Below are 24217 nucleotides of genomic sequence, written 5' to 3' on the forward strand. Positions count from 1 at the left end.
AACTTTCCATTTTATATATTAAATATATAAATTATATATTAAGTTTTTATTAATATAATAATAGATAAATGAATTAGAAACTTCAAATTCACTAAAAAAATATATTTAAATTTCTAAACATGCTTTAAAATTTCTTGATGTTTATGTTTTATGTTGCATAAATCTCAAATATTAGTATTTGATCATGTAAATATTTGAGTTTACGCATATATCTCAATATTATCATAATTAAATATTTTACATTTTATAAATATAACTAATTTTCACCATTATTTATTGGATTGATCGCATATTAATTTTATCGGTAGCAACCCGATTAACCCGATGGGCTAGCCCGAAACCCGAGCTTTTAGGGTTAGGGCTGAACTTTTATAACCCGAAAAAATAACAACCCGATTAGCCCGCACCCGATTGACCCGCAACCCGAATAGGGTTGGCCCGAAACCCGGTGGGCTGGCCCGATTGACATCCCTACTTGTCACCCTACACTTCGCTTCTATATAAACCCTCACTCCTCCCCAATTCCTTTTTCACTTCTTACCTTTTGCCTTAACTCTTAAGTCTTTGTATTACCCACCCGTTTTCCCCCTCAGTTCCACCGGTTCGTCTCCCGTCGAGGTCTGTGTTGCCATTGTTTTCCTTAATTCTGTTTTCTCGTACCATAATCGTGTGTTTTTTTTCTTTACTACTTGTGTTTTATTGGTCTATTGATTCGATGGATTGTGTTTTGGATTCTAGGGTTTGTGTATTGGCTTTAGGTATCCATCGTTAGATTCATGTCAGAACCTAGAGAATTTTTTGTCCGATTGTATTTTATCTTGATTCTCTTAAATCTCAGTTCTTTTGGTTTTTTTAGAGTTGGGCTTTGTTGATATTTGCCCGAAGGCTACTGATATAGTTGAAATGTTAGGGCTTGTATTGCACACCAGATGTCTTTTGATTCCAACAAGAAGAAGCATCAGAGGTTTTTGTGGTGTGCTTGCTGTTTCATGAACCGGAGGAGACTGTGGTGCTCATCGACGGTGTTGTTTCGGCATTGGACTTGAAACAAGGTTTAAGTAGTTTAAGGTTGGAGGACTGAGGTTTGGGATTGGTGTGTAGAGGCATTTATTTTTCCATTTTCATTTTTTTTTCTTTTTTTTGTTCTTTTTTGTTCTTTTTTTTCATTTTTTAGAACTGTTGACTGCAGAGAGATTGTTCTTGGTGGGGAGAGGTTTTCAGTAACATAATTGGTGAAAGTTTACTTCAGTAGTTGGATTATTAGGTGTTCTGTTATCACAATGCGTCAGCGTCTCGGCCCTGGATTCCGTTTCCATCCAACTGATGTTGAGTTGGTTTTGTACTATCTCAAGAGGAAAATTTTGGGTAAGAAGCTTCTCTGTGAGCCTATTGCGGAGGTCAACATCTACAAATACTCTCCATGGGATCTTCCAGGTCTGTTGTATTTTTTTTCTGTTTGGTTTCTTGTTCTTTGCCAGATAGTATTTGCTTCTCTATCTAACACAGCTGATAATTTAACACTCTCATTTTAGAAGTATTGTGAACTGTATTATAATGCTAATACATCATCCAATATTTTGTTAGCATGCCAGTATGGGTCTTGTGAGTTGTTAAAACCTTGGACCTCCTAGTTTTTTACTTAATTTGTTTCCTTCCATTCCTAGCTTCACACTTTTTCTCTGGAGCCTGGTTTCATCTGAATAAAGCTTGGTTGACTGATGACTCACTGTCACATTTTGGATTTGGAATGCATACATACATTTAGTGTTTCAAGAGCAACTCTTTATTGCTAATTGTTGTAATTCTTCCATTGGCAGGCATTGTTTCAGTCAGATGCAATACGTCCTCTTTTTGAACTTGTATCTGCTTAGTATTTTCTTTAACTCTTCCCTATATCCGGTTGCCCATATGGTTCTCTCTTGATGCACAGATAAATCTTGCTTGAAAACTAAAGATTTAGAGTGGTTCTTTTTCTGTCCAAGAGAGAAGAAGTATGCAAGTGGGGCACGTGTCAAGCGTGCAACTAAAGATGGTTTTTGGAAAACTACTGGAAAAGGCAGGCCTATTTCTCACAATGGGAGAATTGTTGGAGCTGTAAACACCTTGATATTTCACCAGGGTCATGCCCCGCATGGAAGAAGAACGGATTGGGTTATGCACGAGTATAAGCTCATTGATAATGAGTTGGCTGCAGCTGGAGTTCAGGTACTTACTTTTTTGGCTGATATTCAAAGTTTTAACCAATAATTTTCGTTTGGAAAAAGTATATATATACTATATTAAAGTTTGTTTTTAGATTACTGCTGAATTATGATGAAGATGCATCGGTTTTCCATTCTGATTTTTTTTCTAGTTCTTTTTTACACTTTTTATGCGCTCCCTTGACCTTTTTGACAAGATATTCTCAAATTTAGCTCTTCATCCTAAATTTTTTCATGTTGAACTAGAATTTCCATTTCCTTTGGCAAGTTCTCATTCAGGGTGTCTGTTTGAAGTCATAGGGATATCTTGATAAAAACGTATGACTGAGTATTTTAAGTTTAATATTGTCGAACAAACTCAAAATTAGTCAATACATCAAAGTTAACATTTGATGAGTTTGAATTATTTTTATCAATTCATCCTATCATTCAAAACATTGATGACTCATTACATCCGACTTGGCAATTTTACTACCAGTATCCACTTATATCGTGCAATTCCAAATTTCCAATTTGTTTTTGCTTTTTGGATAACAATATGTAGATGTGACCCACTTTATTTTTTCTCTTCACGACTTTTCTATAGGTTAACATGAACCTTAGCTTTAACATGCTACAGACAATTGTCTGACTATTTTGTTTGCATTCGGGAGGACAAATATGTTTAAACAGCTAATCTGTGTACTTTTGTTCGCATTCACATGCGGAGTTCCTCTTGTTGTGCGTAGACTCTTAAGCCTTTATGGTGTATGCATTCTGGTTTTTATTGTTGTTGAAAATGCATATTTGTATTTGGCATGTAGTGTTATGCTCATTCTGGTGAATGGCAATGGCTATTTACTTGGTGGAGTCTGGATAAAGTTATGATTTTAGCTTCCCTTTTAGTTTTTTGCATATCGACTTTCTATGCTTCTGTCATTAAGTGTGTTGGGTCAATTACTTTGTTTTTTCATAGGCCAATAGTTGTCTAACTGATGATGTTCTCATAAGCAGGATAATTATGTTGTGTGTAAAGTTTTTGAGAAGAATGGACCAGGCCCCAAAAATGGCGCACAGTATGGTGCCCCTTTCAATCCAGCTGATTGGACTGATGATGATGACGATGTTGCTGAGAACCATTCTATACCCCAGGCAGCTGAAGCTCCTTCACAAACTGCATGGATGCAGAATGAAGAGCATAGTTTGCCTCTTGGAAGCGGATTGCTTGACTCTGGAAATGGACCACTACCTATGCTTGAAGAAGGTCCATCATCTTCAGTGGTTGCTCCAACTAGTATTGTAGCTGCAGACGAGACCAATGATGAGATTGATAGTATGCTTGCCTGCTTTGTCGATGAAGACATGCTGCTTCCTGATGGGAATGGATTCAATCAGGTAACCTTTTGTAAAGTATATGTGTCTTGCTACATTCCTTAACTGATAACACCATGTTGCTATGCTACAGTTACATTTTGTTTTATTTGTCTCCTAGGACCGTGTTTAACTATGTGATATGCATTTTCCTTTGCATCACGGATCCAATTTTCCTTGGGGTAAAACAAGAGATGCCTAGAATCCTGTAGATTAACTAGTTGACTTAGTTACACTGAATTCATTTAGTATCTTTTTGTTATACCTTTCGTCTAAATTTGTTTTAAGTTTTTGTCCAGAGCTTTTTGTTTCTTAAATTACTATGACATTCTAACGGAGATGCCTTCTGGAGTTCTCTCTCTTTGACCTATATAGATATTTTTCTTATTGCATGCGGCTCTTTCTATGTTTTCTGTAAATTGCCACTTGCAAGCTCTCTTCCACCTCAATACAGAATATCTTCCCCTTTTAGAAGACATGGTGCACTATTTGCATGCACTGCTTTGAGTATGTGCTAATGTGAATTGTGCTTAGCAGGATGATCTTAGTGGCAATGGAAACAACAGATTGTTACCTTGTAGTGGGGGCTTGGATATATACAATCATCTTCATGACTTGGATGGTTGGAGAAAGATCAATGAGGGCAGATATGACTTCTCTGGATCACAGAATGTTGACTATCCACTCTACATGCTTCCCGTAGACAATTCAACATATATAGAACTCGATGATCTTCGGCTCCCATTGGATTGCTCAAATGGAGTTACTGGAGCTCATTTCTCATCAAGTGGCCTGGGGTCTGCATCTTATGGCCATGAGAATATTCATCAATTAAACTCTATAACTGGGTTTGCCGGCATAGGGGATCAGCATCTTTCATTTGCAAATGAGCTGTCTGTGTTGCCAAATACATCCGGGGGTGATATTTCTTTGGATGTGCTTCAGATGGTGAGGGTGACATTTTCAAACACTATTATTTGATTACAAAAGTATCTATTACTCACAATGATTTTTCTCATTAGTCTGTTGACTATCCGATCTAACATGCTGTGTTCATAACATGTAATTGCAGGTGGACAATCCATTTTACCAGGTAACTAATGATTCACATAATTCAGACTTCTCATTTGGGCAACTGGGGAATCCGGTCTGTTCTCCTCCCAACACTGAAAGAGGTAGATCTGCTGATAACTGTTGATTACTCCGATTGTGGGATGAGTACTCACATTCCATTTATTATTCTTCAGTCAATTATATAAAGTCAAACTGCCTGAACTTGCCAATTTCGGGAGATATAAATGCAATTTTTCAAAATCCCTTCCGGAATGCTGCAAGCTTGCGGAACAGGGATTGTACCTATGACTAGGCATGGGCTACTCATTCTTGTGTTACCAGGACTCCGGTGTCTTTTCTGGACCACTGAGGTGGCACAAGTAGGGGGAAAGACAATTTAGTTTCTTTCACATGTTTTATGTAAAATTTTGGGATCTTGCTATGTAAATGTAGCATGTATTGGGAGGTTGCATGACCTTCCCAACTATTGTGTTGATGGATGCTGCAGGTACTTTCTGCAGTGCATGGTGTTAGTTGCCATTGATATTATAAATTAATGTTTTTGCTTATATTTATTCCAGGATTACATTTAGAATACCATTATTCAAGATTTATGGAACGCATTCCAGCTCACTTACCTACAGTTGCTAAGATTCTCGCTCTTTGTTCTTGTGGTGGCTCCTCCATACATATCAAGGCTGAGGTGACTCACAGAGCTGGTGAATGCACTAACGAAGCTTTGGCAGTTATGATGGGGGGGTCTAGCAGCTGTTGGTTCTTTTGCAAACTTCAGCTTTGTGCTCTGGAAAGTCTGCTAGAATTTGCCTAAGATTTTATTATAGTTTGTTGCTTAAATGATACCCTGTCACTGACTTACTATTATCATTATCACCTGAATAATAATTTAGCATATTCACCCACAAGACCAAAACTGGTAATTTGGCTATATAGGTATGTGTGCTATATATGTATTCCATTCCACATTGGTTATGCAACAGTTTAGCTTAGTCTCTAGTACCATAGATATGTGGGCTATGTTGAGTAATGAGAAAAGTGGTAGGTGTATCTCATTATTAAACATAGTCCACATATAATATACAAGAGACTAAGCTAGACTTCTATGTCACATAACAATTAGGGATGAAATATATATATATATATATATAACAATTATCACTAAGCTAAAGCATATAAAGAAACCAAAGCTTCTTTCTCCCATTGATAAGTTTACTAGGTGATATCCTTTGTGGCGACTAGTTCATAATACTCCTGTTCGTATTTTTTATTTCGTACATTTGCTAAAATAAGTCTTATACTACTAAAATGAAAAGTTACTTTTAGTTTATTATTCACTTTTGTCTTTATTTCTCATTCCCTTTATCTATTTTCATGTTTTACTACTTTTGCATTAAAATTTCAGTTGTCCACCAATGGAAAATTGTTTTGTTTGGACGAAGGAAGGATATATTATTCCCTCAACTCAAAAAATGTGCTCTATGTTGTTTGGAGTGTAGCGCATAGTTTTTAGTTTCTTTTCGGACATCTTGTTTTACTTTACTCTTACTAAGCCTTTCTATTTGTAAATAAAACAAACATGGTCTATATTAGTATTTTTTTTATTAATCTATGAAAAACAATTAAGTGGAGTCTTTCCTCTATTCTAAAAAACACACTGGTTAACTACTTTTTTTAATCAGACGAGTATTATTGGCACCTAGTCGTCTACTACTACTACTACTTTAGTCTTTCAAAATGGAAAACTATCATTGTTAACTACTCCTGTCACCAAATTGGTCATACAGTTGCAATTATGATCAATTTCGTCTTTTCTTAATAGGATTACTTAGAGCATCTCCAATAGCGGATGTCCGGTCGGACGTGCGAGACGGGCGACCGGGACGTCCGCCATTATGGCAGGGGAGGTCGGATACGGACGTCCCGTGAGGACGTCGGGTGTCCTCGGACGCCCGCCATTGTGGCGTGGGTCGGACGTCCGATTTTTAAATTTTTTTTAAACTTCAGATGCCCATGTTCGACTTCAGAACGATATAATCGAAGAGGTTTGGACGCGGAAGGGTTACGTTGATGTTAGTACTTTTTTTGTTTTATTACTATGTAATTTTTTTTTCAAATCATGTATGCTTTTTTAAATGAAGTTGTTAATTTTTCCCGTTCGTATTCGTGTTGAAATTTTATTTCCGTAAACGTAAATTGTTTTATTTTTGAATTTGCGATTTTTTTTATTGCGGGAAGTCCTAGTGGGAAGGGCGGATTGTGAAGGGGATGTCCTAGTGACGTGGAGGGAGGTGTTTTCGGGATGTCCTAGTGGATGTCCGAGTGGGACATCCGCCCACTGGAGATGCTCTTACTGCTACGTCTACAACTATCCAGCTCCAATTGTGACGGGAAATAACAAATTTAAGCAAAATAAGATGCATGTTACCAAAGATATAACAAATTTAGGAGAAAATATACATGAAAATCTTCGAATGTTTGCCGGAAAATGGAGGAGAAAATGGGAGGAGTGGAAAGAGTTTGCCAGAAAATCACCAGGAGGGGTTCTGCTGTGTCTTTTAATTCAAATGGGTTATGCATCTCATTCTCACTTAAGTGTGATGCATTAGCAGATTACATACTAGATATGTAAAAAAAACTTCCCTACCCTGGAAGTTAATTTGTAGATTATACTCCATTGAGAATTTCACCGACGAATAGCGTTTACCTTCGTCGGTTTTTAGTTCCCTACTATTTTTGGTTTATCTAATCATTTGTGCAATTTCATTGTTAATTTTTTGTATATTTTCCTATGTGGACATTTCTTCTTCAGTTATCTTTAGTACCTGTGTTCTTTGTTGTTCTTGTGCATACATACCATCAACTCAAGTAGCTATTTAGAAAGTTGCGAAGGCGAGGCGATAGCAATTTCGTAGTCTCATTACAAACCGTCGGTATGTCGATATCTCGATCTTAGGTATCACTTTGGTAAATTGATAAACCACCTCTTATTTAAATTTTACTCCAATCGTCCCTGAAAATTTGTCACTTATTTCCATTTTCGTGCGTCTCTAAAAATTTGTCACAATTCACTTTTACCATTTTTAGTTGTGGACCATACATTCTGCTAACTCATTCGCACTCACATTTTATTATAAAACTAATATATAAAAGTAGGACTCACGTTTCACTAACTTTTTCAACTCATGTTCTATTACATTTCTTAAAACCCGTGCCGGGTCAAATGGTGATGAATTTTGGGGGACGGAGGGAGTATAATAGTTGTTGACGATTGCAACATGTGACGCATTTAAATGCTCACAAAACTACATACTAGTGTAGTGAAGAGCACCATTCCTATTCCACGCTCGTAACAAAATAAAATAGACCCACTATCACTTATTAAAATTGTTCATGTTTATAAGATTATTTTATTTTCCTGTGAGTGTAATGGTGCACCATTTTTGGAGTAGGTGATCTGCTCCGTATAGCGGAGGAGTGCTATGGTTTAGTTGTTGTTTATCTTTTTGGAATTTCTATTTATTGCTTTTGTGATTGTTCAGAGCATCCACAGTTGTGCGGATGTCCCGGCGGACATCCCGACGGACTTTCCAAAAACACCTCCTGCCACGTCATAAGGACCTCTCACTACACTGCCACGTCATAAGGACATCCCACTGCACAATGACAGACATCCACAATAATAAAAACACACAAATTCAGAAATATGCAATTTACGGAATTAAAATTTCGACACGAATACGGGGAAATGCAACGATTTTATTTTTTTTTAAAAAGCATACATATATATATATTTAAATTTTTAAAAAATACATAGTTCACAAAAAAAAAACCACCTCAAACCAAAAACGATTCAAACAAAGTTACATGTTATGCCTTGAATCTAGAGTTTGCAACGAGCCGTATATATAGAGTTTGCAATGAGCCGTATATATAGAGTTTTTTTTAAAATAAAATAAAAAATCGGGACATTCGTGGCACCGCAATGGCGGACGTCGTCGGAAAGTTGCGGATCTGCGGTGTCCACAAGCGACGTCCGCGTCCTCCTCTAGCACGCCTAATGGCGGACGTCCGGCACGCCGGTCCGACGTCCGCCATTGCTGATGCTCTCAACATTTCATGTACTTCTATTGCTTATTTTGGTAGTACGGTTTTTTTGTCTGTGCTTATCCTTTTAATTTGTTTGATTTATAGTATGTGATTTGCCGTGTATTTTGCTATTGTTGTTACAGGCTGCCGAGACACCATCTATATTGGATGAGCTTGTTTCCGGTGGGACGATGCCACTATTATTCATTTACTTCAGTTACTCGTTTATGAAATAGTTTTAAATAAAATATTTGTTTTTATTGATATTTTTTTTATCCCTTTACACTCCTGCATCTCTTCTTTCTATTTGAAACTTATCATGGTACCAGGTCCATGTGCAAAACAATTTTATTCTGATTCTTGACAAGTATAATCCTCATTCTTATTAATCCCATCCAGTCCCATGACACACTTGAAAGTTGAAAGGTTTATTAATTGTAGATCCCATAAATCTGCAAAAGCGAACGATTAATAAATTAAAATGCGCAATCAACCCAAAGAAAAAGATTGATTCCATTTTAAGTTGTTTCTTCAGTGGGGGTGCTTCAACAAAAAATATATATAGAAAATGAAATCAATAACGGTAGATCTGATTTGGATTATACAATAAATAAATATATTCATTATTTCACAAGAAAATCTACATAAAATTGTCCAATCTATCAACGGCCCGTCGATGAATCATATGCCATCAATTTTAATTTTAATTTATCTCATTTTGCTTTAATTTTTTTTTCTCTTTTTAAAAAGAGGAGAAAAAAAAGGAAAAGTGTAAATACAGATTCTCATACTATTTCCAGCTCACGTCACAGTCTTTTGTTCCTAAATCACTGTATTCCTCTTCTCTCTCCTTCTGAAATCCTCACATTCTTGATATTTTTACCGGAAATTCCAATAAATTCCTCACATTTCAGTGACCCAGGCTATTAAATAAGCAGTCTCGCCGCAATGCACGACGTCAAATCCGAGCGCCGCCGCGAGCCGCAGCTCCACCGCCGCCGCTACTGGTGCTGCTCCTTCACCACCCCTCCCCTCAGCCCCGAGACTCCGGGGCTCTCGCGCTCCCGCTCTCTCTCCTCCTCGTGCGGTAAAAAGACGCAATTGCCCTTCTCCAACTCTCCCCAGACCCAGAAGACCCCCTTCGCCCGTCGGATCCTCTCTCCGGGTCGGGTCTCTCCCATCTCCGAGCATCCCGTTGTTTCCCACACCACTCCTAAAAACCACCAAATCCCTAAATCGCCTTTGCCTTTGCCGTTGCCCCCGCCTCCCCCGCCCCCTGCCGACAGCGAGGGGAATTTGAGGATTTATGATACTAGGTTGAATCTGAAGGGGAAGAATGGGGGATCGCTGGTGCTGGAGCTGAGTTCGGAGGTTTTGGCGGCGAATAGCGCCGTTTTCGCCGAATTGATCGCGGATTATCGCAAGAATGTGAGCGGTTTGTGTAGGGTTGAGGTGCCGGATGTCGAGAATCTGAGCGTGTTTCGTGAGACGATTGAGCTCATGTTTGAGGAGGATATTCAGAAGAAGCTCGTCAAGATTGGGGTTTTTCGAGCTATCGACATACTCGAGGTATTCATTTTTTTTAAATTATAGAAATGCGCTTCTTTTATTTTTCTTGATTTTATGAGTATTTTCTTGTGATGATGTGGTTTAATTCTTACTCAATTCTGACTTTTTGGTGTATGATTTGTGCATCATGTGAGTTTCAGATTACTGTTTGGGTTTGAAAAGTATGTATTAATGACAAATAGGATCTGCTGATTTATTACTGTTTAAGTTTCAAATTCGAATGGAAAAACTTGGGTTGATTTTCCATCTGCAACCTACTTTGTAGTTTTGATTTTCCATAATGTTAGATGAACTAATCCTCTTGCATTGTTTTGTTTGTGTTTCTGAAATAATTTATGGGATTATTGATGACATTTGAGGTGGAAATAGTTTGAGTTTTGGTATTTTACGTGTTTTCTTGCCAGTTTGTTCGAGTAGACTGCATCTTCCTTTCAATATGATGCCTTCTTGCATTTCTGAATGGAAAACAAGAGAAAAGGTCTTTTCATTTAGAGTGTATGAACGTCGTTTTTGGTAAATCTAAAATCTGAGGCTCCTAATCAATTGTCTTAGGCATCAGTAGGCATCAAGTTTAGCAGGTGTATCTCTGCGTGTTTACAATACTTGGAGGCGGTGCCATGGACTGAAGAAGAAGAGGAGAAGATGAGGGAACTATTCAATGGACTAAAAATAGACGATCCCAAAACCAAAGACATCCGGGACAGATTCTGTAGCCCCAGTGATCCCGTTGATTCTCAGCCAGCATTGACCAAGCAGCTTATCTTGTCCATTACCACCTGCAGAGACACCACTGCTGGGAATGAACTCAAGTCTTTGGTTAAAGGTCTGTTATGCAAAAGTTCCGTCTATGAAAAGGATTCCCCGGATGTTAATAAGGAGGACATGTATGCAGTTTGTGAGTCGTGTCTGAAATCACTTAACAGTCTGCTTGAGGAGACCTCGGATAGCAATGCAGGGCAGAAGTTGGCGAAAAAGGAGAAAGAAAAGCCTCTGTTAGAGCGCATCTCAAAGCAGGTGGACAACATAAATTGGCTTGTGGATATCCTGCTCGATCACCAGCTGGCGGAGGAGTTTGTCCGTTTGTGGGGAAATCAAGAAGGGCTGCTTAAATTGCACAAGAATGCATCTCCGATGGTCAAGTATGAGCTGAGCCGTGTCTCAGCAGTGCTGTTCATTGCAATCGGGACTAGGAGGCTCCACTGCCCGACAGAGACAAGGCTGAGGCTTCTACAAGCGTGGTTTAGACCAATGCTATCTGATTTTGGCTGGTTGCAGAGGAGCAAAAAGGGACTGGACATGAAGGCATTGGAGGAGGCGATGGGCCAAGCGCTGCTCACTCTACCACTGAAAGAGCAGTATTCGTTGTTTATGGAATGGTTCCATTGCTTCTCCAAGCATGGCAACGAATGCCCTAACCTCAGTAAAGCATTCCAAATATGGTGGCGAAGATCGTTCCTCAAGGGCTCGGAAACCATGGCCGTTGAATCTAGGTGAAATGATGATGCTACCAGTTCTCATGTAGGGAGATTTCACCTATTATTTTGAGGTTGATATCATAGGAAAGATGTGGAAGTCCAATAATATTGTAAGTAGATTTTTACTATGTAAAATGCGTTGGCACTTTGTGGTGATGGAATATTACTAGATGCTTTCTTTATTTAGGCTTCTTGTATCCATTTCTAGATTTTATCAGACACCCTATTACAGTATTACTGGTTTTCCCTGTATTTTCATGCAGTCATTTTCTAGGTCTTTAATTTTTGAGATATGGAATATTGTTTGAGGATTTGCTCACCTTGGATTTTATAATGTGTAATTTGTATGAGACCTAGCAATTGAAAGTTAATAAGAATCGCTATGTTACCTAGGGCTGGCAATTTTTGACACGACACGATAACACGACACGAACCGGCACGAAAATAATGGGTTTGGGTCAGAGCTTATTGGGTTCGTGTCCTTATCGGGTCGACCCGTTAAGGACACGAAATTTCGTGTCGTGTTCGTGTCGTGTTCGTGTTATCCGTTAACAATACGTGTTCGTGTCGTGTTCGTGTTATCCGTTAACAAATAATATTTTAATATTATTAATTCTTATTATTTTAATATTTTAACATTGTTACCCCTTTTTTTATTAAATCAAGGATATCACTTGTTAAATTTGAGGTTTTATTACTTTCAAGGAGTAGTATTTTATTTTAAAAATTATTCCTATTGAAGTATTTTTGTAAATAAGATTGCACTCCTTAAGTAAATATCAATTTAATATGATTAAATTATTGCACTGCATAATCATTTATATTTTATTTAATATTTTAATTAATTGGATTAAGGTATTGCACTGATAGTCTCAATGTCGGTAAATACATTTATTAAAATAATGAATTTTGAAACTGGGAGGTCTAATAAATTGAAACATTATAGCAGAACAGAAAAATCGGCGCGAATTTGGTTTGATCTGAATGTGCGCGGCCGAGTTTCTATGATTACTCATTTAAATAGGAAATCGCCGCCGGCATCTCTGATTATTCTACGAGCTTCGAACCAGGTTCAGCATCATTTTATATAGTAGTATATATTTATTATTTTCTTTTTTTCTCCGACTGCTGCGGTTACGCCGCCATTTACATTTCTATGCACCTGAACACCCAGAATTCACCAGAAATGGAGCCATTTCTATAATTGACTTGTGATTGATTCCTTGGTCTTGTATCTCAGTCATCTGGTTGACAAGTGTAGAAAAACTTATCTAGGTAAGGTGAAGTTGAGGAATTTCACATTAGCTCAAGGTTCTGATAGGAAACAAGAATGGGTCTTCTCAGCATAATCCGGAAAAGGAGATGCACATTCTCATGGTGTAATAACCCCTATCCCTTCCACTTTTCTGTTTTCATTGTCAAAAAAGTACACACTTTAACTCTAACACTCATTTAATTTCTACTCAAGTGGTCTTGATAATTCTGGAAAGACGACAATAGTGATGAAGATTAATGGCGAAGATACTAGTGTAATCAGCCCCACTCTTGGGTTCAACATCAAAACCATGGCTTACCAAAAGTATGCTTTTATCTTCTTCTTGTGCTTTATATCAACATATATATAGTATGACAATATTTTGGAGATAATCTAGTTCTTTTTCAAGATACATGTGATTAAGAATGGATATGATATTCTTCTTAGGTACACTTTGAACATATGGGATGTGGGAGGGCAGAGAACCATAAGGTCTTATTGGAGACACTATTTCGAGCAAACTGATGGGTTGGTCTGGGTGGTGGATAGTTCGGATCTGAGGAGGCTGGATGATTGCAAATATGAGTTGGATAATCTTCTCAAAGAAGAGGTGTGTATTCTCTTTTTTTTTGGCCAATCATTTCTGTTGTAAATATCATGTTCCTCCTGCATCTCTTTGTCAACTTGTTCCCCCATTGAGTTTTCTGCATTTTATAGTTCCAAACCTTCCCCCTTGAATCCAGAATGTGTTATAAGGAATAAGTTGCTTCTTAAGTTCATGGATGCTGTTTGTTCAATAAGGTACTTGTTCTAGCACTATGGCATCTCTATATGACTATGTAACATTACAGTTCATATCTACTAGGAGTACTACTTTAATGAACCTTACACACTCATCATATGTGGTCCATGTTATGTGATCTCATGTTATTAAATTTTGTTTCAGCAAATGAAGTTCTGCACCATATTATGTTGTTTGCCTGGTTGGTTACTTTTTAATTTGGTTTATTTCTGTATCATATTTCTACAGCGATTATCAGGAGCGTCGTTGCTAATATTTGCAAATAAGCAGGATATACAAGGTTCGCTGTCATCGGATGAGATAGCTAGAGTAAGGATTTTGCTTTTGTTTGAATTTCAAATTTGATGCTTTTGCAACCAAGTAATATTTGTGGAAGAATTCTTCTTCTCACTGCTACTCCCTTAAGCAGTAAGTTTAAATTACCGGAAAATTAAGGAGTGTTTTATTTTCCTCAGCACAGATATTCACATCAGATGTGATTATATTTTGCAGGGATGATCTTTTGTTCAGTGCTTTTCCGGTTAAATGGTCTATGCATATTGTTTTAGTCTTGTTCAAGGAATAGGTGATTAGCCCGAGGATTTACATACGACTATCTTTTAGTACTTTCGTATTGAAAAATAATGAGCATCTGTTGATATGTTTTCTTGCTATTTCTCTTGATGGAGGACATAAAACGTCTTGAGTTTTGCTAGAAATGACTATATTTCTTCATGTATGGCTCTCGAGTTTTTTTTTCTAGTTTCTGATTTAACTTAGATTCCGTCGTTTCATTCAGGTTCTGAACCTAGACGGCATGGATAAAAGCCGGCACTGGAAAATCGTGGGATGTAGTGCATTTACCGGGGAAGGGCTGCTCCAAGGGTTTGATTGGATGGTTCAAGACATAGCCTCGAGAATATACATGCTTGACTAAATGCAATTGCATCCACCCCTGGCCTTTTGTTACTCGTGTGGGGTGCTACTCGAACCCACCAGTAGGGGCCTCAGATTCCTCCTCGTTGCAGAAAAAATGAAGTTTCTGACGAGATCGGAGATGTATTCAAAGTGGAAAGAAGCTGGCTTCTTGTTGTTTGTTGTCATTCAAATAGGGAAAGAATGATGCAAAACTCCATTCTCATATTTTGGAGAGATGGGCGTTTTCTATGTGGTTTACTCGATGCTACTTCGGAGTTTTGCACTTTGCAACTCACCATGATCATAGATTCATACTAATTCACTCTCTCAATTTAGTTATTTTATCTAAAATTTTTGGAATTTTGTTTTATACCAATGGACACATTGGACGTCAACTATTGAGTTTGAAATTTTCTTATACTGAGTAGTAATATTTCACTTGATACAATCTAATTTATGACTCAAAACAAAGCTCAAAAAATAGAAAGATTGCATATACTATGATTCAGCTAGAATTCTAAAAATTTGTAGTAATATAAGTTGTGTATATCCGAAAAAAATAATCTTGAAATCTTCCTTCATAATTTTGCTACAGTTTATAAAATTTAAAATCGCTACAGACTTTGGCATGACCAAATTCTACTGTTACAGACTTTCGCAACAATGGAGATTCAATGGCGACAATCGGCTGCTCCGTATACCTTGCTTTCTACAGCATCGTCGCTCATCTTCAGTCATGAAAGCTCCAGCGGCACTGATTCCGAACTTCGATTCCCATGCATATGCCCGATTGCTTCAGCTTTGCACGAAAAACAACGACCCCAACAGAGCCAAAACCATCCACTGTGATGTTCTGAAGAGGGGTAACTGTTTGGACCTATATGCTCGCAATATTTTGTTGAATCTCTACTTGAAAACGGGGCTTTTATCCGATGGTCTTAAAGTGTTCGACGAAATGCTGGAGAGAAATGTTGTTTCTTTCGTTACAATGATTCAGGGATATTCTCAATTTAAAGAGTACGATAGAGCTGTAGATTTATTCTTTAAGGTGCATAAGGAGGGCCATGAACTTAACCCTTTTGTCTTCACCACGATTTTGAAGTTGCTTGTGAGCATGGATTGGTTGGAGTTAGCGTTGTGTGTTCATGCTTGCATTTATAAGCTTGGTTATGGCTCTGATGCCTTTGTTGGGACATCTCTTATTGATGCTTATTCGGTTTTTGGGGCTGTGAATTTTGCTAAAGAGGTGTTCAAGGGAATTGTCGATAGGGACATGGTGTGTTGGACTGGGATGGTGTCTTGTTATGCTGAGAATGATTGTTTTGAAGATTCGTTGGATCTCTTTAATCAAATGAGGTCGGCAGGGTTGATGCCAAATAATTATACTTTTGCAAGTGTGATTAAGGCGTGCCTTGGACTTGAAAATGCTGAATTGGGGAAGAGTATACATGGCTGCGTTATAAAGACATGTTATGAGATGGATTCTTATGTCGGTGTTTCCTTGCTTGACTTGTATACCAGGTCTGGGGACATTGAAGATGCTAGACATGTATTTGAGGAGATCCCTAAAGACGATGTAGTTCCATGGAGTTTCATGATTTCTCGGTACTCTCAAAGTGATCGTTGTCAGCAGGCGTTGGATATGTTTATCCAAATGCGGAAAGCTTTTGTAAGTCCTAATGAATTCACTTTGGCTAGCATCCTCCAAGCTTGCGCGACAAAGGAGGACCTCGAGCTGGGGTGTCAAGTCCACTGCCACATGATCAAGGTTGGGCTTGATTTGAATGTGTTTGCTCTCAATGCCCTCATGGACGTGTATGCTAAATGTGGAAACATATGGTCTTCTATGGAATTGTTTGTAAAGTCCACGAATAAAAATGAGGTTTCCTGGAACACAATGATAGTTGGATATGTCCAACTAGGAGATGCAGAGAAAGCCTTTCTATTGTACCTAAATATGTTAGAACAAAACATCCAAGCAACTGAGGTAACGTACTCCAGCTTGCTCAGGGCTGCTGCATGTTTAGCAGCTTTGGAGGTTGGGATTCAGATACATTCAGTGACGGTCAAAACCATGTATGATGGAGATGATACTGTCAGTAATGCTCTTATTGATATGTATGGAAAGTGTGGAAGAATTAGGGATGCTCGTTCAGTTTTTGACTCTATGCGCACACAAGATGTCATTTCATGGAACTCAATCATTTCAGCATACTCGATGCATGGTCTTGGTGATGAGGCGTTAAAGATCTTTGAGGCTATGCGAAAAGCCAACATCACACCTGATCCTTTGACCTTTGTTGCTGTCCTTTCAGCATGTAGCAACACTGGATCAATGGATCAAGGTGAGTCTTATTTTACTTCCATGCAAGAGGATTATGGTATTGAACCACGCATGGAACATTATACTTGTATGGTATCACTTCTAGGAAGATTGGGTTATATTGATAAGGCAGTAAAGATGATAGGAGAGATTCCACATGAGCCCAGTGTTATGGTATGGCGTGCATTGCTTGGGGCTTGCGTTGCACACAACAATGTTGAGTTTGGGAGGTTTTCCGCTGAGAAAGTGCTTGAGCTGGAACCCCAAGATGAATCAACTTATGTGCTTTTGTCTAACATATATGCAGGTGCAAAAAGATGGGATAATGTGGCTATTGTTAGGAAAAGGATGAAGAGAAAAAAGGTGAAGAAGGAGCCAGGCCTTAGTTGGGTTGAGATTCAGGGAATGGTTCATTCTTTTGTTGTAGGAGACAATTCACATGAAGATATTAAACTTATTCGTGCAATGCTTGAATGGCTCAATTTGAGAAGCAAAAGAGCTGGGTTTGCACCTAATCACGACGTGATTTTGCTTGATGTGGAAGAGGACGAAAAATCTCGTCTGTTGTGGTCGCACAGTGAAAGAATAGCTCTGGCATTTTCTCTTCTTGTAACGCCTCCCGGAAGCCCTATACGCATCATTAAGAATCTTCGCATATGTGCTGACTGCCATGTTGCGCTTAAGTTGGCATCTAAGTTGGTGAAGAGAGAAATTGTTGTTAGGGACATAAAGCGGTTTCATCACTTTCATGATGGTATATGCTCCTGCAATGATTACTGGTGACTCTCTAGATATATATTTAGTGTTCTTCGACGGATAAATTGATTGAGAGAGAACTTATTGAGATTATACAAATCGGTGTCGGCTCAGTTCCATGATGATTCTGCTTTTGCAATGATACTCTGCAAGTGATATAGTAGTTTTCTTTTTTATCATCACTTGACACCGTATTGAGAGCCTGCCTTACCAGCCAGTTCTTCCTACGAAGATGGGAATACTCTTTAACCACAACAGGCTGACCAGCTCTCTTGGCCATCATGTAATGCCACAGCTCTTCATTATTTTTCACACACTTATTTTCACCAGCAACCTCAATGCATTTCAAGACAGTGCACAAGCACAGACCTTCAAAACTCAGTTTGTGCCACTTGCCCTTTTTTTGCAGTTATAACATGGCAACCAATACAAGCATGTTTGAATGGTTCAGTTTGTTCTGGGAGAGCTTCGTGAAGCACCATGCACCCTGAAAGCAGTCCTTGCCCATTTGATTCCACTAGAGGGTTTGAACTTTGAAGCTGCGAGACTATGAATATGACAATGAATATATGTGATGATTTTTTCTGCATCTTTTGAAATAGTTATTCTAAGGATGCATTAAATTCACAAAAGCTGTCCAGGGGAGGAATTCCATTGGCAAATGGAGATGCACTTTTTCAAAGCCTCCACCATGGGCTTATTCTTGGATACTGGTTATGATATGATGTCCAGGTCTACCTCTGAAGCTGTAGACCAAGCAATGGCTCAGTTTTGGGAGGCCAAAGTGAAATTTGTTCGTGTTAATTTCTAGTTGAGAAGCAACTGTACCATGCTGCTGCTGAATCTAGGTGAAATGATGCTGCTACCGAATTCTCATATAGGGCGAATTTCACCTATTATTTTGAGGTTGAGATTGTAGGAAATATGTCAATGATATGAAGTCCAATAATATTGGATTTTTACAATGTAAAATGTGTTGGCACTTTGTGGTGATGGAATATTAAATGCTTTCTTTATTTAGGCTTCTGTATTCATTTCTAGATTTTCTCAGGCATCCTATTACCGGCTTTTCCTGTATTTTCATGCAGTCATTTTCGAGGTCTTTAATTTTTGAGATATGGAATATAGTTTGATGATTTGAGCCATAAGCTTTTATGTGCATATATAGGAATAATGGTGAAAAAGGGGTCCTAGGATTGAACACGCACACCATCTACATGTATGTATGTATGTATGTATATATATGTGTGTGTGTGTCTTTGATAATAAATACTACTGATATAGATGTAGATGAGAGAGAAAGAGAGGTACTAAAGTGGAGTTGATTCCTCCATGGCTTTTATTCCCTTGTTCCCTGATTTCGGTAATACAAAATGGGTAGGGTACAAAGAAGAAAAAATATGAGTATTTATTGAGATTGGAAAGAAAAAGTATGAATGTATATCTAAAAGAATTCCATGCAAGGCTGTTCCTCCCCCTGCCGCTCACTTGGATAATAGCATTTGGATCTGGAGACCTCTGCTGAAGGCCTGGTTGAAGAGCAGGCGTATTTGGAATTCGATCACGAAGGGGAACCACGCCAAGATGGCGACGGGAGCGAATACAACTTAAGCTTCTTCACCGTTGGCTTGCGCTATCTAAACCATGGTTCAAAAATTATTACCATCAGTAAATACAATATCAGCAGAGGTTAATTTAGGATGATAATAAGTATATCATTACCAGCAGAAGGGCCCATCCAGTTGGCAAGAAGGCTAATAAACTGGCAAATATATCTCCCACCGTTAGCCCGAGGAACTTTATGGCCAGGATAAGTGCCACTACCAACGCGATAAACACCGCTAGTTTAAGTAGCCGGAAAGCCATCTGAAAATTGGCGCTCAGCTTCTGCCTCCCCATTGATAGAACCTTGAATATTATCATGGCACCAACGATTAGGATCCAAGAGAAAGCATAAACCCAAAATACTAGTGTTATGTTGGGCCACGTGCAAGTGATACACAACTCCATACAAGGAGGATTTCCATCAACCGCCCTAAAATTCCTGTGTCGGGGTTTATCCTTTTTTTTTTCTAGACCACAGATAGCATTCCTCGAGTGTACTGGACTTTTTTTTTATTCCGCTTTTGGGAGAGTCCTTTTAATGAAACGCATGATGGAGATGCGTCTTTTATAAAGACGCATGAGGGACATGCGTCGTTAAATTTTTATTTTTTTTTCTTTATTTTTTTTGAAAGACGCATAAGCGTCATGCGTCACAGGCAAAGACGCATAAGCGTCATGCGTCTTTCACTTTTTTATTTATTTATTTTATTTATTTTTAATAGTAAAATAAAATAAAAATAAAAATAAAAAATGAAAGATGCATGACGCTTATGCGTCTTTGCCTGTGACGCATGACGCTTATGCGTCTTTCAAAAAAAATAAAGAAAAAATTTAACGACGCATGTCCCTCATGCGTCTCTATAAAAGAGACATCTCCGTCATGCGTTTCATTAAAAGGAGACGCATGAGGTCATGCGTCTCTCCCAAACCCGGAACAAACAAAAAAAGTTCAGTACAAACACGGAATCTAAATTCTATTCAGAAACAAAAAAAAGTTCAGTACAAATACGGAATCTAAGTTCTATTCTAGAACAAAAAAAAAAGAAAAAACCCGGGTGTTGGAGATGCTCTTGCTCTTCTTCATCCCACCACGACTCCCAACTCTTGGTCGCTGGAACACCAATTCCACCACGGCTGCCCATCCACTTAGACCAGTCCTCAAACTCCTCCACTATCTTCTGCCATTCGAATCCGCAAGGATTGAAAAGAAAGGGAGCAAACAGCCAGGATCCCTGACTGTTCAAAAATATAGTACCATTAATGGTAGAGTACCATTAATTGTAAATTAGGTTTACCTTTTACCCCTGGAAATAGTAAATATCAAATGAGACCTCATGCTATTAAATCTTGGACTCCTGACTGTTCAAAATTACAAATTGACCCCAGACTGTGCAGAAATTTCGAGATTGCCCCAATTATATTACTAGAAATCAATTTGTACCCCTACTAGAAAATTCCGCTGCATTTCATGTTCATAGTAGTACTGATAAATATTCGAGAGGGTGGATATTTGACTGTGAGGCAACCGATACCATGACTCCAGACAGAAATGATTTTATTACTTTTGATGATGTCACGAAGTTGTATATTAAAACTGCAAATGGGGAATTGATTACTGTTGAGGGATCTGACACTATTGAAATTTCACCCACACTCCGACTCACGAATTGTTTATATGTCCCTACTTTGTCTCAAAGATTGATGTCTATTAGTCACGCGACTAAGGAGCTAAATTGTACACTCCTGATGCATCCCGATTTTTGCATTTTACAGGATATTCAGACTAGGAGGACTCTTGGACGTGGCACTGAGAAGCAAGAGCTCTATTACGTGGACGTGATAGCTCAACATGGCAGTGCAATGCTGGCTTACAGATCCACGAAACACAAAACTTGGCTCTGGCACCGAAGACTAGGACACCCTTTTCCTGGTTATTTTAAATTGTTTTATCCGAACCTTTCAATTCCTTCTGATTTTTCTTGTGAAACTTGTGTTTTGGCCAAGAGCCATAGACAGTCTTTAAACCTACAAATACTCGTATGAAATCCATGTTTTCATTGGTACACTATGATGTTTGGGGTCCTGCACCCGTTGTTGGTGGGAATGGTTTCCGTTATTTTGTGATTTTTGTTGATGAATGCACTAGAAAGACATGGATCTACTTTCTGAAAAATAAATCTGATGTGTTTGATAGATTTACATCCTTTTTCAAATGAATCCAAACACAATTTCATACCACTATCAAAACCCTTAGGTCAGATAATGGGAGGGAATTTGTTAACAGTGCTATGACCCAATTTTGCAAAGAAAAAAGCGTAATCCACCAAACCTCTTGTGCCTATACTCCTGAACAGAATGGGGTAGTTGAACGGAAAAATCGAACAATTCTAGAAATGACTAGAGCTATAATGATCGAATCAAGGTCCCCAAATATTTTTGGCCAGAAGCAATTGCTACATCCATCTACCTCATTAACCGCCTCCCAACCAAAATCCTAAACATGAAACCCCCCCCCTTGATGTCCTATCCAAACAAGCCGAAATACCCGACCACCTAAACCTGCAGCCCAAAGTCTTTGGTTGTACCGTCTACACCCATATTCCAAAACATGAACAAACCAAATTGTCCCCTTGTGCAACCAAATGTGTCTTTGTGGGGTATGAGGTAAACCAGAAGGGTTATAGATGCTTTGATCCCTCCACCCGAAAATCACCACCACTATGAACTGCAATTTCCTGGAAACTGAATTTTTCTACCACACCCACCTTAGTAGTCAGGGAGAGAGAGGTCCAGATAATTCTGAGGACTATCTAAGTTGGGTTGTGCCATTGCCAAGCTTCTTGATTGAGGATCCAACAGATCCAGTGATAGTCACTGCTGCCGAGCAGGTCTGGCCGCGGCAAGAACCGTCTCATCCGCCCCCAAGTGATCCTTCTCCGACGATATCCGAGGTAATTCCTGAACCGAATACTGTTGAAAGTTCGGTTATCTCTGACCCAATTGATACAGAACCTCAAGAGGAAAATAACACCGTGGATGGAGATACCGGGAAATACGTGCTTCCTACCAGAAGTACAAGGGGAATTCCACCAAAACGGTACTCCCCTGAGAAGATAGGAAAGAAAAGCCGTTATGGAGTGGCAAACTTTGTGCAAGGGAATCTGACCAAAATGGCGCGAGCTTTTGAGGCTGCATTGTACGAAGAAGAAGAAATCCCACAATCAGCCGATGAGGCAATGAAGCATAAGAAGTGGAGGGAAGCCATGGTCACTGAGATGCGAGCACTTATGAAAAACAACATGTGGGTTAAAGGCAAGTTGCCAGAGGGAGTTAAGACAGTCGGGTGTAGATGGGTGTTCACGATAAAAAGAAGACCAGATGGAACAATAGAGAGATATAAGGCACGAATTGTGGCGAAAGAGTATACCCAGACGTATGGCGTGGATTATGCTGAAACATTCTCACCTGTTGCTAAGATTAATACCGTGAGAGTACTGTTCTCAATTGCTGCTATCAAGGATTGGCCACATCACCAGTTCGACGTGACTAATGGATTTCTACACAGGGAATTACCAAAACCAGTATTCATGGAACCGCCACCTGGGTTCACGGGGGAGTTCCTTGATGGAGAAGTCTGCCAACTCAAGAAGACAATGTACGGCTTGAAACAGTCCCCACGAGCATGGTTGGGAGATTCACAGAGGTAATGAAGAAGTACGAGTACAAACAGAGTAATTCTAATCATACTTTGTTTCTCAAGAAAAAAGGGGGGAAATTACGTGTCTGATTATATATGTGGGCGTCATGATCATTACTGGAGATGATGAGGAAGAAATTGTCGAACTAAGAAAAAACCAGTATTTCGTGAGTTCGAGATGAAAGACCTAGGCCTTCTTAAGTACTTCTTGGGGATAGAGGTACTATGATCAAAAAGGGAAATCTTCATAAACCAGAGAAAGTATATACTCGATTTACTGATAGAGATAGGGATGCTCGATTGCAAACCGACAGACACTCCGATGGTGCAAAATCATGGAACAGATGAAGGAAAAGGCAAGACTAGCAGATAAGGGTATCAGAGATTAGTGGGAAAGTTGATCTATTTATCTCACACAAAACTGGACATTGCATATGCAGTTAGAGTGGTGAGTCAGTTTATGCATGCACCTCAAGAGGAGCATTGGGAAGCCGTTTTGAGAATCGTCCGATATTTGAAGGGTACAACATAGCATGGACTCATGTTCGAAAAACATGGACACATGGAGATACATGGCTTTACTGATGCAGATTGCTCAGGAAACCCAAATGACATGAAGGCTACTGCCGGGTACTTTACCTTTGTAGGAGGTAATTTTGTGACATGGAGAAGCAAGAATCAGAAGGTAGTAGCGCTCTCCAGTGCAGAAGCAGAATTCAGAGGGATAAAAAGTGGACTGACAGAGATTTTATGGTTGCGAAGACTTATGACCGAATTGGATCTACGATCGACCCTTCCATGTAGATTGTTCTGTGATAACAAGGCAGCTATCAGTATTTCTGAAAATCCGGTGCAACACGATAGAACAAAACATGTGGAAGTGGATCGACACTTCATAAAGGATAACCTCGAGGCAAAGGTGGTAGAAATGTCGTATGTCAAGTCTGAATATCAACTGGCGGACATCTTGACAAAAGCAGTGAACTCAAAGTCGTTCCAAGAAGTACTTTCCAAGCTAAGCATCGGGACTTAGCTTGAGAGGGAGTGTTAGAATGAAGATCGCACAAAATCAGGGAATATTGTGTGATTGATTTGGGAGTATATCATGCCAAAGATAGAGTACCATTAAT

General features: G+C 38.9%; 4 protein-coding genes and 1 long non-coding RNA gene across 12 annotated transcripts; 4 read left to right on the forward strand and 1 right to left on the reverse strand.

Annotated features, from left to right (window-relative positions):
- Window positions 1–541: 541 nt before the first annotated feature.
- Window positions 542–5524, forward strand: LOC121768658 (NAC domain-containing protein 82-like). Of its 7 annotated transcripts, XR_006043397.1 has the most exons (9): window positions 542–618; window positions 911–1093; window positions 1190–1434; window positions 1931–2205; window positions 3195–3575; window positions 4089–4499; window positions 4624–4726; window positions 4799–5112; window positions 5186–5326. XR_006043397.1 is itself a non-coding variant. In XM_042165186.1 (8 exons), exons 3-8 carry the CDS (start codon window positions 1281–1283, stop codon window positions 5431–5433), a joined length of 1572 nt encoding a protein of 523 aa, XP_042021120.1. In that variant the 5' UTR covers window positions 542–618; window positions 911–1093; window positions 1190–1280; the 3' UTR covers window positions 5434–5524. The 7 variants fall into 7 exon arrangements, 6 of the variants coding, with proteins under 6 accessions (XP_042021120.1, XP_042021122.1, XP_042021123.1 ...); XM_042165186.1 differs by lacking the exon at window positions 4799–5112 and having other exon boundaries at window positions 5186–5524; XM_042165188.1 differs by lacking the exon at window positions 4799–5112 and having other exon boundaries at window positions 911–1068; window positions 5186–5524.
- A 3989-nt stretch (window positions 5525–9513) lies between these two features.
- LOC121766335 (BTB/POZ domain-containing protein At2g13690-like) lies at window positions 9514–12004 on the forward strand. The gene is made up of 2 exons (XM_042162601.1): window positions 9514–10277; window positions 10830–12004. Exons 1-2 carry the CDS (start codon window positions 9657–9659, stop codon window positions 11769–11771), a joined length of 1563 nt encoding a protein of 520 aa, XP_042018535.1. The 5' UTR covers window positions 9514–9656; the 3' UTR covers window positions 11772–12004.
- A 701-nt stretch (window positions 12005–12705) lies between these two features.
- LOC121767653 (ADP-ribosylation factor-like protein 2) lies at window positions 12706–14964 on the forward strand. Of its 2 annotated transcripts, none has more exons than XM_042163982.1 (6): window positions 12706–12822; window positions 12993–13129; window positions 13221–13331; window positions 13455–13617; window positions 14038–14118; window positions 14588–14964. In XM_042163982.1, the coding sequence occupies exons 2-6, from the start codon at window positions 13083–13085 to the stop codon at window positions 14723–14725; spliced, it is 540 nt and encodes a 179-aa protein (XP_042019916.1). In that variant the 5' UTR covers window positions 12706–12822; window positions 12993–13082; the 3' UTR covers window positions 14726–14964. The 2 variants fall into 2 exon arrangements, with proteins under 2 accessions (XP_042019916.1, XP_042019914.1); XM_042163980.1 differs by having other exon boundaries at window positions 12712–12822; window positions 13028–13129.
- Window positions 14965–15231: 267 nt separating this feature from the next.
- On the forward strand, window positions 15232–18801 carry LOC121768267 (putative pentatricopeptide repeat-containing protein At5g13230, mitochondrial). The gene is made up of 2 exons (XM_042164703.1): window positions 15232–18068; window positions 18195–18801. The coding sequence occupies exon 1, from the start codon at window positions 15335–15337 to the stop codon at window positions 17810–17812; it is 2478 nt and encodes an 825-aa protein (XP_042020637.1). The 5' UTR covers window positions 15232–15334; the 3' UTR covers window positions 17813–18068; window positions 18195–18801.
- Window positions 18802–19093: 292 nt separating this feature from the next.
- LOC121768236 lies at window positions 19094–19746 on the reverse strand. Its single transcript, XR_006043320.1, has 2 exons — window positions 19508–19746; window positions 19094–19422 (listed from the first exon to the last, which is right to left on the reverse strand). It is a non-coding gene; the product is annotated as an uncharacterized LOC121768236 (long non-coding RNA).
- Between the last annotated feature and the right edge of the window lie 4471 nt (window positions 19747–24217).

The sequence above is a fragment of the Salvia splendens genome, chromosome 15 (assembly GCF_004379255.2).
Source record: "Salvia splendens isolate huo1 chromosome 15, SspV2, whole genome shotgun sequence".
In the NCBI taxonomy this organism is placed as follows: Eukaryota; Viridiplantae; Streptophyta; class Magnoliopsida; order Lamiales; family Lamiaceae; genus Salvia; species Salvia splendens.